The following is a 10,938-nucleotide window of genomic DNA, read 5'->3' as shown; positions in this document are numbered from 1 at the left end:
CCCGCTCCCCCACCCCCACCCCCAGCGTGCTCTCTTTGTGGCCAGGGCTTGGCCCATGCTGACTCCACCACTCTCTCACCGCGGTTGTGCATCTCTGCTTCCCCTGGGAGGATGGGAAGGAGCTAGCTTAGAGGGCACTACAGTTGGAGGTGGCCGTGTTGTTGCTCTGTAGCTGCTTGACCCCGGGGCAAGTCCCTTAACTTCTCTGGGCCTCACTCAGCTGATCCATCAAATGGATGTGATAATTTTGAACGGCACTATTGTTCCCAAGGCAAAGCAGGTTGGGGTGCGGACACCTCGGTCCCCACAGGGGTGTCTGACCCAGCAAGTGGGAGAGACACTGGACGAGGAGGTCTCCGTAGCTCATCTCCCAGCATACCCAGGCGTCAACCCTTAGTGGAGCTGGTGGGCAGGGAGGCTTGTCATACGTGGTCCCCACTAGGAAAAGTGGCAGGCAAATGGGTAGGTGACACCCCACACGTCTTCCTCTCCCATGGCCGACTCCCATTCCTGACAGAACCAGCCACCTTCCCTCTCACCGTCACTGGCCCTTCTGAACTTACCCTCTGTTTTCTCCTGGCTCTGGCTCTGCCTCTGAGGCCAGCTCACCATGCTCTCCCCGAGAGCCTTACCACCTTCTCTTTCCCTCTGCAGAGATGGCTCCGAAGTCAAAAAAGAAGGGGCACCCCGGGAGGGAGCAGAAGAAGGTACGTGGTCTCAGGGGTGTCTTCCAGCAGGTGAGCAGTTGGCCACCTGCCCTCGTGGGCCCGGAGGGTACCTAGGCATGTTCCTCCTGCCTGACGTCAGCCTGTCTGTCTGCAGCACCATCACCACCACCATCAGCAGATGCANACCCCATCGGCCACTTCACCCAGCCCATCCTGCACCTGCCGCAGCCCGAGCTGCCCCCCCACCTGCCCCAGCCGCCCGAGCACAGCACTCCACCTCATCTCAACCAGCACTCGGTGGTCTCTCCTCCAGGTGAGCTGCGGCCGCGCCTGCCGGGGTGCAGGGAGGCCGCCTTCCCGTCCTGCTCGTTCACTGACAAGGCATTCTGGGCCACCCGTGGAATGCCACACCCCCACCCCCACCCCCACCCTCGGCTGTAGTTGTCTTGCTTCCAGAGGGAGGTCGGTTGCTTTTCAGAGCCATTGAAGAAATTACGTGCGACGCCAGGGGACAGGCCCCACATAAGAGTTAGTTCTTGGGTATGGAAGACACGGGTTTGTTTCTTCTGCTGGGCCGGGCGTCGCAGGAGATGGAAAAAAGATAGGCTGCCGCATGCCGCCCCCAACTCCCAATTGAGGATGGAGGTGCTGGGGGTACACACGTGTGTCAGAGAGGATGTAGCTGGGGGGTTCAGGGAAGGCCTGCTCTGGGACCCAAAGGGCAAGAGGAAGGCGGGGATGCAGAGCATAGGGCAGAGTGGCCCTGGTGAGGGGCCCCATCCCATAGACCTCTCTGGACACTGTTCTTATTCCTGCGTTGGTGGGAAGCCTCCTACCATTGGAGGGAGACTGGTAGGAAGTCAGGATGGGTGGGAAGGCCAGGCCGGGGACCCTGGGGTGTGGGAGCCCTGAGACTCACTGCCACGCCGTTGTCTTTCCAGCTTTGCACAACGCGCTGCCCCAGCAGCCGTCGCGGCCCAGCAACCGAGCCGCTGCCCTGCCCCCCAAGCCCGCCCGGCCCCCGGCCGTGTCGCCTGCCCTGGCCCAGCCACCCCTTCTCCCACAGCCCCCCATGGCTCAGCCCCCCCAAGTGCTATTGCAGGAGGATGAAGAGCCGCCTGCCCCACCCCTCACCTCCATGCAGATGCAGCTCTACCTGCANGCCTCAACAGGTCATCCAGCACCACCCTTCACCCAGGCACCACAAGTCGGACCCCTATTCAACCGGTAAGCTGGCCCTGCCCACCCCCCGGGCTCTGGGAAGGCTGATGTTGGGCCCGGCATCTTGTTTTTAAGAAGCCTGGTGGGTCGGCTCATGGTGGGCTCAGAGCTGATCCTTGAAGGCTCTGGGTTCATTGGAGAGGCAACCGAAAGGGAGCGTTGGTGCTTCATGGAGCGTTGTTACCTGGGGTCTGTCTTGGCTTGCAACCTGAGATGACTGAGAACGGGGTCCCCGCTGGCCCTTGTCTTGGAAGTTGCGGTCAGGAGCATTACAGTGCATCATGATCCTGCTAGGTGGGGAAACCAGGAGCCCAGGGAGGCATCTGATCCATTTCTGGAAGTCAGGACAGGCTTCCTGGAGGAGGTATCAAAGGATGAGCTGGAGCCAATTTCACAAACAGGGTGGGAGGTGAGGTCCAGGCCGAGCTAGGGGCCGGCCAGGGTAGCGGGGGCTGTTTGGGAACCTGCCGGACTAGATGCTCTGCTCTCTGCATTGTAAAGCTCACCTGGTAGAGTGAGAACCGTGTGGGAGAGAATTGGGTTTAAGCTGAGAGAGAGGTGGCTTGGAGCACACCCAGGAGCCATCTCCCATTTCCTGCTCCCTTTCTCCAGCCTGATCCAGGCTACCCTTTTCCACAGCAGTGGTCAGGCCACACCCTCTCGCCTTTCCTGTCCCTTGTTCTTTCAGTGGCTATGACCAAACCGTGCTGGCCGACCTCAGTGAGGGGATTGTTGTAGTCAGCGCCTCCTGGTGTGCTGACGCGTGAGGATCAGGGTTGGGGTTCTTGGCCGTGGCAGTGCAGACCGCGCAGCCTGGCTGGGGACTGCAGGTGCTGCCTGCAAATTGAACAACAAGGCTGTCGATCTCGAGCCGTGACTGCTCGTAAACCTAGCAAAAGCTGCCAGGTGCCAAGTGGATCATTGCATGCCCTGAGCCAAGAACAGCTGTCTGTCCTCCCTGGGAAAGGCTGGTGCTGGTCCCGGGTAGCTGTGCCACTCTGCCTATTCTCACCCTTGAGGAAGGCCAGGCTTCCCCTGTGTGAGTTCGTCGGGGGCAGGTGACGAGCTGCCTTCAGCAGAGCCAGTACTCGGGGTGGGGTAAGCCTCCTCTGGCCACCTATGCTGTGAGTCCCCAGGCCCACTGCTCTGCTCTTCTGCAGCCTGGGATGGGTCACAGGGACCAGTGTGGTTTGGAACACAGCTGGGAACTAAGGGCCAAAGGCCAGCGGTTGGAGTCTCAAGGGGGTTTCACAGGCACCCGTGGGCAGGTGGCCAGCTCGTAGGCACTATCCCTGAGCTGTTGGGCCTCCCCTCTAATGGCCGGTGGATGAAACCAGTGCTGCTGAGGGAGCCACCCGGACAAGAGGCTGTCGCAGTCCTGTCCTAGGCCTGAACTGGGGCCCCCAACACAAAGTCTGGCAAAACCTGCCACACGGGGCCAAGGAGTAGGGGCAGGCTGATCCTTGCCACCATGCTGTCTCTGAGCAGCCATTCTGCCTTTCTGAGGTTAGGAGCAAGTTCTGGCTGTGTAGAGATGGGCAGGGAGGGTCCACCATACCTGGGGCGTTGTGTCTGTGCCAGGCCCGGGAGACTGGAGGAAGGGCCAAGGGTGTTTGTGTCTATGCTGGCAGATGGCAGCTGGAATCCAGCCTGGAGGAGGTCACTGGAAGGGCCTGCATGCGGAACTTGGGTTAGGTTGTTGAGTGTGAGGCACAAAGCAGGACCCAGGAGTGAGGAAGGCACTGCAGGGAGGTGGCTCTGTGTTGTGGGCACGTGTGGCTTGTCCCACACTGGAGCTGGCAAGACGTGGCAAGGATTCAGGCAGGAGGGCGGTTCCGGGGTAGGGTAAGCAGAAGAGCTGAAGGCAGGACTTGGGGACTATGACCTGAGGCTGTTTTCTCACCAGTGCAAGCGGGCCGTCAGGTTTAAGTGCTTTGATGGAGCTTTCCAGACTCCTATCCTGTCCCAGGTACTTGGACCTCGACCTCATGGCTGCCGGGACCTCAACCGACCCTCCCCTACCCCTTCCCCCCACCTTTGGTTTGAGGAAGGTGGGTGGGTGGGCTGGTCCACTTCCCATTAAGAGCTGCAAGGCAAGGACTGTTCTCCCAGCTGTGCGGTGGTGGGCCGTTCCAGGGGTCCCCCTTGTGTGGGGCTTGCAAGCTAAGTGGTGTGGGGAGGGCCCTGGGCGTGTGGCCCTAGGCCCAAAGCAGTCTTCCCTACAGGCGGGTTAAGCCATGCATGGACACCTGGGAGCCCAGGCTGTGTGTTCTGTGAGGTTATTGATGTGCCTCATCTTTAACCTAGGCTGTGCCATAGAGGCCTCTGGAAAGCTTTGAAAAGCACTCAGGCCTAGACCTTACGTGGGACCAAATACACCAGGATCTTCACTTTTCAAAGAATTCTGAAGATTGACAGCAGGACTGAGCTCATGGCCCCACACAGCGCTGCTGGACACGGAGCTAGGGGCCTGACCCACTGTGGGGCCGGACCTGCTCGGGGCTCAGCCACTGTGGGGCTTGGCCAGGCACAGGCCAGTGGCTTCCACAGAACTTGATGTGCTCCTTGTCACCTCTCCTAGGTCACCTCCGCGAAGCTCCCTCCCCGCTTATGATACATTCCCCCCAGATGCCACCGTTCCAGAGCCTGACCCACCAGTCGCCACCCCAGCAAAACGTCCAGCCTAAGAAGCAGGTAAAGGGCAGAGCTGGGCCACAACCCCCAGGGCCAGGTGTGGGCCGGTGCCAGAGGCACCCGCCTGCCTCACCGGCCACCATGCCTGTGCCGTCCCAGGAGCTGCGCGCGGCCTCTGTGGTCCAGCCCCAGCCCCTGGTGGTGGTGAAGGAGGAGAAGATCCACTCACCCATCATCCGCAGCGAGCCTTTCAGCCCCTCGCTGCGGCCAGAGCCCCCTAAGCACCCGGAGAGCATCAAGGCGCCTGTTCACCTGCCCCAACGTGAGTGCCCTCTCTGCCCCCGGCCTGCACTGGACGAGAGCTTCCTGTGGGCTGATTGACTGTGCCCTGCTGGGCTTGGGGGCAGGGGGGAGTAGGCCCCAGCCAAGGCCCACAAGCTCTTTGTGTTCCAGGGCCTGAGATGAAGCCTGTGGACGTCGGGAGGCCTGTGATCCGGCCCCCTGAGCAGAATGCACCCCCACCAGGGGCCCCCGACAAGGACAAACAGAAACAGGAGCCGAAGACGCCAGTTGCACCCAAAAAGGTAGGAACAGTGAGTCCACGAGGGTCCCTCACTCCAGGGAGGCACCTTAGTGGCTGTGCCCTCAGGCTTTGGGCCTCTTGGGAGGAATCCAGACGTGGCAGGGCCCCTCACCCCGACCCTGTGGTTTCTCTGCCCGGCAGGACTTAAAAATCAAGAACATGGGCTCCTGGGCTAGCCTGGTGCAGAAGCATCCCACCACCCCGTCCTCCACAGCCAAGTCCTCGAGTGACAGCTTCGAGCAGTTCCGCCGGGCCGCCAGGGAGAAGGAGGAGCGCGAGAAGGCCCTGAAGGCGCAGGCTGAGCACGCGGAAAAGGAGAAGGAGCGGCTTCGGCAGGAGCGCATGAGGTGGGCTGGGGCTGCAGGCAGCCTGGGGTGTTCTGGGGCTTGCTCTGCGCTGCTTGCCGCCCCCCCTGCTCACTGGCTGCTCTGGCCTGCTCCCCTCAGGAGCCGAGAGGACGAGGATGCGCTGGAGCAGGCCCGGCGAGCCCACGAGGAGGCACGCCGGCGCCAGGAGCAGCAGCAGCAGCAACGGCAGCAGCAGCAGCAGCAGCAGCAGCAGCAGGCGGCCGCTGTGGCCGCCGCCGCCACCCCCCAGGCCCAGAGCTCCCAGCCCCAGTCCATGCTGGACCAGCAGAGGGAGTTGGCCCGAAAGCGGGAGCAGGAGCGAAGGCGCCGGGAAGCGGTGAGTGGGGGACCTCTGGGCAGGAGTCCACCCTTGGAGGGGCCAGGAAAGGGAACCACGAACGGCGGGGTGGAGGCAGTCCGTGTCCGAGAGGTGGGGTGAGCACCCATGGGGTGGGGCCTCGGGACAGCAGGGCCCCTGCTTCTCCGCACTGCGCTGGCCTCAGGGCCGGTGCCGAGGTTCCTGGGTGTGGGCCCTGAGGGCGTGGCCAGTGCTGGAAGGGGGTGAGGGGCCGGGAGTTTGGAAGCTGTAGCCAGGGTAGGGCACCTCTTCTCACTCGCTCCTTCCCTTCTCTCCCCTCCAGATGGCAGCTACCATTGACATGAATTTCCAGAGTGATCTATTGTCAATATTTGAAGAAAATCTTTTCTGAGAGCACCTAGGTGACTTCTGACTTTGATTTTCTGGCAAAACGTTGACTCTCCATAGTGTTAGGGGCGGCAGTGGAGGCGGTAGCAGCGGCGAGGGGGTGTCTCCGGGCCTGGCCCTCCTGCATGCTATGCCCGGGGCAGGCCTGACGGGCAGCTGAGGATCGCAGAGCCTGTCTGCCTTACAGCCAGCCGGACAGCCCGCCACCCACCACCCCCTCACAGGACGTCAGCTCAGAGCACGCCTCGCCACGAGCCAGTGCCGGCCAGACCCAAGCCGCGCGTCCCCGCGTGCAGGGCAGAGGCCCTGCTCTCCGCCAAATGTCTACACAGTATACACAGGACATTGTTGCTGCCGCCACCACCGTGACTGGTTTCTGTCCCCGAGAAAGTGACGTTCGTGACGTCCTGCCCACCAGGAGTCCTTCCCCCCAACACCCCAGCCACCACCGCCCGCTCCCAGGAGGCCAGGGCAGGCCCGAGCGAGCTGGAGGCGGGCGAGGGCGCCGGCCCACCCCCTTGCTGGCACTGACTTTGCCTTGAACATACCCCACCCCTCCCCTCCCCCCACAAGCCTTTAATCGAGAGCCGCTCTCTGTAAGTGTTCGCTTGTGCAAAAGGGAATAGTGCCGTGGAGGTGTGTGTGTGTCCATGGCAATTTGGAGCGAGGTGACTGTCACACGTGCGTGTGTGGGCCGGCCTCGCCTGGTGAGTGAGGCCACCAACCAAAGTCAGTTCCTTCCCACCTGTGTTTCTGGGTTTTTTTTTCTATATATATATTTTTTGTTGGATTCTATTTTATTTTTAATTCTCTCTTCTCCTCCAGACACAATGGCACTGCTTCTCTCCGAAATGGTGTGATCGTCTCCTCATTGAGCGGCGGCTGCCACCGCGCTGTGGGTAGTGTGTGACCGTGGCTGTACTGTGTAGTGAACATAGTTGGCATATCTTTGTTTGAAGTTTGTTGGTGACTCCACCAAACTGGTGTAAAAAAAACTCAAAAAAAAAAACCCACAAAAAACAAAACAAAACACACAAAACAAAAAAAAAAAAAACTGCCTATATTTTACTCAGTTTCAAACTTTATTAGTCTATTTTTAATTATAAAGCCATGTTTTCTTTCCCCTCCCTCCTCCTTTGTTTTTTTAATGTCAGATCTGTTTTGAGTTGTTTTTTACCAGGAAAGGAAGGGCCAGGGGCCGAGGCGGGCACCAGGGGCTGGGGGCGCANATTTTGTAATCGGAGCCCTTGGTGAGGTTACGTGTGCCATGAGAACCCACTCTACACCACGACGCTGGTGCCTCAGTGTTGGCCAAACTCTGGAGTCACTGACTGGTTTGACTTTCATACGGTGAATATGCATTTGGTCTGTACTGATCATGGAATAAACACATCTCTCTTTTTTAATGCTGGTGTCTTCCTGACATTTCTTTGTGAACAACCTGTTGCCTAGGTTAGGCCCAGCCCCTCCAGCCCCCATCCCAAACCACCTGTGTATGAGAACTACCACCAGGGCCACCTAGGCCATCTCCTGTGACCAAGTTGAAGCTGTGACAGGGAGCCCAGGTACCCGTTCCTCCCGTGGACCCTGGTCTCCTAGCGGGGTTAACATGCTCCAGCAGAACCTGGCCAGACTCCAGACAGTATTTCCCCCGTCCGCCCTCCTCCATCCTGGTCCCCCACTCTCCAGAGGACTTGGGCCACTTCTGCCACCTTGCCTTCCTCTACCTTAACTACTCCTTTCATTTAAGCTCAGGGTTAACCAGACGTTCTTAGAGAAGCATACATCCCCCCCCAGAACGGGATCCTCCCCTGCCCCATGCACATAGACGCGCACGCACACGTGCCTGCCAAGAGGTCCTGCGCTGTGGCCACCCTGCCACCCGCACCTGTGTGCCCAACGGTGTGCCACAAGGCGGGGGGCACCCAAGAGCGGCCCCTAGGATGGAAGACGAAAGTATCACGTGTGCAGAAACGTAACCATTTCTAGCACTGTTTCTTAGCCCCTACTTCCCTTTCTGTTTCAGCCAGAAAAGCCCTCGTATCATCTTGTGTTTGGGTTCTGTAGTTTGGGCATCCGGCCAGAGGCCCCCACTCTCCTCACCCTTGCCCCGCCCCCCAGCAGGCACTTCCTCAATGTGCCACCGGGCTGGTTCAAGTGGGGGGGGACTCGCATCAGTTCTTTGGGGTTTCTTCCATCTCGTCCCACCCCCTCATTTCTGTCCCGTGTTATGTTCACTAACTTCTCAGGCCAGGTCCAACTGTGTAGCTGGAGAAATGGTTTTGTCTGCACCTTCCTTCTAAAGATTTAAAACTCTGCCACGGCCCTCTCCACACCTCCCTGATGGGTGTTCCTCTAACTGGGTTGTAATTAGAACTTGGATCTACTATTTAATTTTTCTGGCCATTTCCCATTCCCTCCCACAGTACTAGAAATCTTAGTCCTATACAAGAGTAAGAGGTGTGTACAAGCCCCTACTGTACTGTATGCACGGATCGCTTGGCCAATAATTATGTCAGTGAATCTGAGACTTGTATTAAACACTTTAGACATTTGTAGAAGGGAATTCGTAGACTTTTCACTTATATACTAAAGGTTTTTTTTTTTTGTGCAGTTCTCATTGCAAAAATAAACATTTGTACTGAATATAAAATTAACCATCCTGTGACTACTGCTGTCTTTTTGTCTGAGGGCAAAGCTGGGGTATGGAGATGGTGGGAGGCGGTTGTGTGTGGCAGAGGAAGAAGGGCGATCCCCAGACTCCCACCAGCCACGCAGCCAAATCAGAGGACTCACGAGGGATACTGGGATCACCCAGTGGTTGGAGGATTGATTTGATGGAAAGTGTAAAAGAAACCGAAGCTGTGATCCAGCCTAATCGTGCAAGAAAAGAAAGGTACTAAGTACAGGGAGAATAAACCTTTGTACAATACAGGCCATGTAATCATAGCCGTCTACCCGGTGCTGAGATACATTGTTGACCGCGCCGGAACCACATAAACCACCATTCTCCTTTTAAGTAGGAACCCACAGATTTAATTATGGGCCCAGGACGGTGTCATGTTTAGCAGTCTAACAACACAAAGGTAAAGGTTAGCGGTGAGAGGTGACAAAAATAACGAGAGGGGTGTTTAAAGTTAGAGTAAACCAATAGGAAAACTAAAAATGGGTAGGGTCCGTCCGGTGATGGGGAGGAGCAAGTCCATGCCTAATGAACGCCCTCAACTGGTCCTCAAGAAATGGCCACACAAGCCTATCAAGATGTCTGGGTAACCACCGGAAGAAAGCTAAAAGCGTTCCAGTGGCTGCCTCCGGACGGGAGAGGTGGAGCCCCAGATTGTTGCTTTTTTCGAAAGTCCTGTTCAGCAAGTTGTGTGGCTTTAGGCAAATAACCTTATCCCCGAATTTCAGGTTCGTCGTCTGTAATACAGGGATGTGATAATAGTACGTACACTTAATAGGGTTGTCATATGGGTTAAACGATGAGTGACCATGAAATGTTCAGGATCTTGGGGGAAGGTTCCAAAACAGGAAGAAGAAGCTGCCCTGTCGGCTTTCTCGACCGATCCTGCCCTACTTCCTCTTTCTGGCAGCCCCAGGGACACAACCGGCCCGGTCCTCCGGCTCCCGGCCCGGGTCGGCCCTCTAGAAGTTAGGGTCTCTGCGTCTCTATTGGTCGCCACAGGCGAACCCTCACCCCCCCCATCCCAGCCTCCACACCTGCCGATTGGCTCCCCGGCGAGACCTGTCACCCGCACGTCAATGACCACCGTCCTCCAATCAGAGCTGTGCAGGGGGCGGGGCTGACGGGCCCTGGACTAACTGGAGGCCTGCCCGGGGTCGAGGCCACTGGACCCGCCGTTGGAACCAGGCCTGGGTGAGGGTGCTGCTAGGTCTCATTCAGCCAGGCCAAGGACAGGGCCGCGCGCTCCAGGGAGGGGAGCTTCGAAGGGCGGCGGCAGGGGCTCCCAAGTCTTCCCTGGGCTGCGGNGCCGACCCCCAGCTTATTGACCCAGCCCTCTCTCCCAAACCATCAAGGCCCAGCCTCCCGCCTTCTCCCGCCCAACTTTAGGCCCCGCCTCACCTGGGCTCCACCCTCTCCCCGCCCACCCTCTAAGCCACGCCTCTTACTCAGCTCCTAGGTCAAGGTGGGTCCAGGGTTCCGGCGCGTAGGCCGCACCTACCCTGCATTGCTCCGCCCTTTCGCTCCAGGCCCCGCCCATCTCTCTAGGGTCACCCCCTTATCTATCCCCTGTTAGTCCAGACNCCCCGCCCTCAATTCCTCTTCCCCCTCCTCAAAGCCCCTCCCCCAGCCTCGGAAGCCTGGTCCTCGCAGGCTCCATCCCCTCACCCTAGCCTCGTTCCCCGTCGAGCCCAGGTGTTTACCTGGCACTTAGGTGAGTCGTGTGCGGTGGCGGTTTCGGTCTAAGCCTCCCGCCTCTTCTCTCGGCGCGTTGCTTAAGCCCCGAAGGCACGGAGGGACCCCAGCCCAAAGGCGGTGGGCTCCCCAGCCCGGATCCCGCCTCTCTGCTGCTGCTGTCTCCCCCCGCCCACACCCCCGAAGGCAGCGCCGAAGTGGTCCCGGGTCGCGCCGACATGCCGGAGCTGGTGGTGACAGCGCTGCTGGCGCCGTCGCGCGTCACTCTGAAGCTGCTGCGCGCCTTCATGTGGAGCCTCGTGTTCTCCGCGGCGCTGGTGGCCGCCGCCGTCTACGGCTGCATCGCGCTCACGCACGTGCTGTGCCGGCCCCGGCGCGGCTGCTGCGGGCGCCCCCGGCGC

At 59.2% G+C, this 10,938-nt stretch overlaps 2 protein-coding genes across 2 annotated transcripts in view; both read left to right on the top strand.

The window, feature by feature from the left end:
* The window catches only part of BRD4 (bromodomain containing 4), a 35,367-nt gene extending 27,984 nt beyond the window's left edge, over positions 1-7,383 (top strand). Inside the window, 11 exon segments of the mRNA XM_077771611.1 lie at positions 655-707; positions 823-850; positions 853-981; positions 1,610-1,827; positions 1,829-1,895; positions 4,471-4,583; positions 4,683-4,845; positions 4,977-5,107; positions 5,248-5,453; positions 5,553-5,790; positions 6,095-7,383. Of these exon segments, the coding sequence (XP_077627737.1) occupies positions 655-707; positions 823-850; positions 853-981; positions 1,610-1,827; positions 1,829-1,895; positions 4,471-4,583; positions 4,683-4,845; positions 4,977-5,107; positions 5,248-5,453; positions 5,553-5,790; positions 6,095-6,163 (1,415 nt within the window). The 3' untranslated portion in view covers positions 6,164-7,383.
* A 3,049-nt stretch (positions 7,384-10,432) lies between these two features.
* EPHX3 (epoxide hydrolase 3) overlaps positions 10,433-10,938 on the top strand; it is a 3,529-nt gene continuing 3,023 nt past the window's right edge. Inside the window, exon 1 of the mRNA XM_077771621.1 lies at positions 10,433-10,937. Coding sequence (XP_077627747.1) covers positions 10,756-10,937 — 182 coding nt within the window. The 5' untranslated portion in view covers positions 10,433-10,755. The remainder of the gene's footprint in view (position 10,938) is intronic.

This window comes from Crocuta crocuta, unplaced genomic scaffold (assembly GCF_008692635.1).
Source record: "Crocuta crocuta isolate KB4526 unplaced genomic scaffold, BGI_CrCroc_1.0 scaffold755, whole genome shotgun sequence".
In the NCBI taxonomy this organism is placed as follows: Eukaryota; Metazoa; Chordata; class Mammalia; order Carnivora; family Hyaenidae; genus Crocuta; species Crocuta crocuta.
The sequence above is the reverse complement of the archived record's forward strand: the minus strand, read 5'-3'. Positions and strand labels throughout refer to the sequence as shown.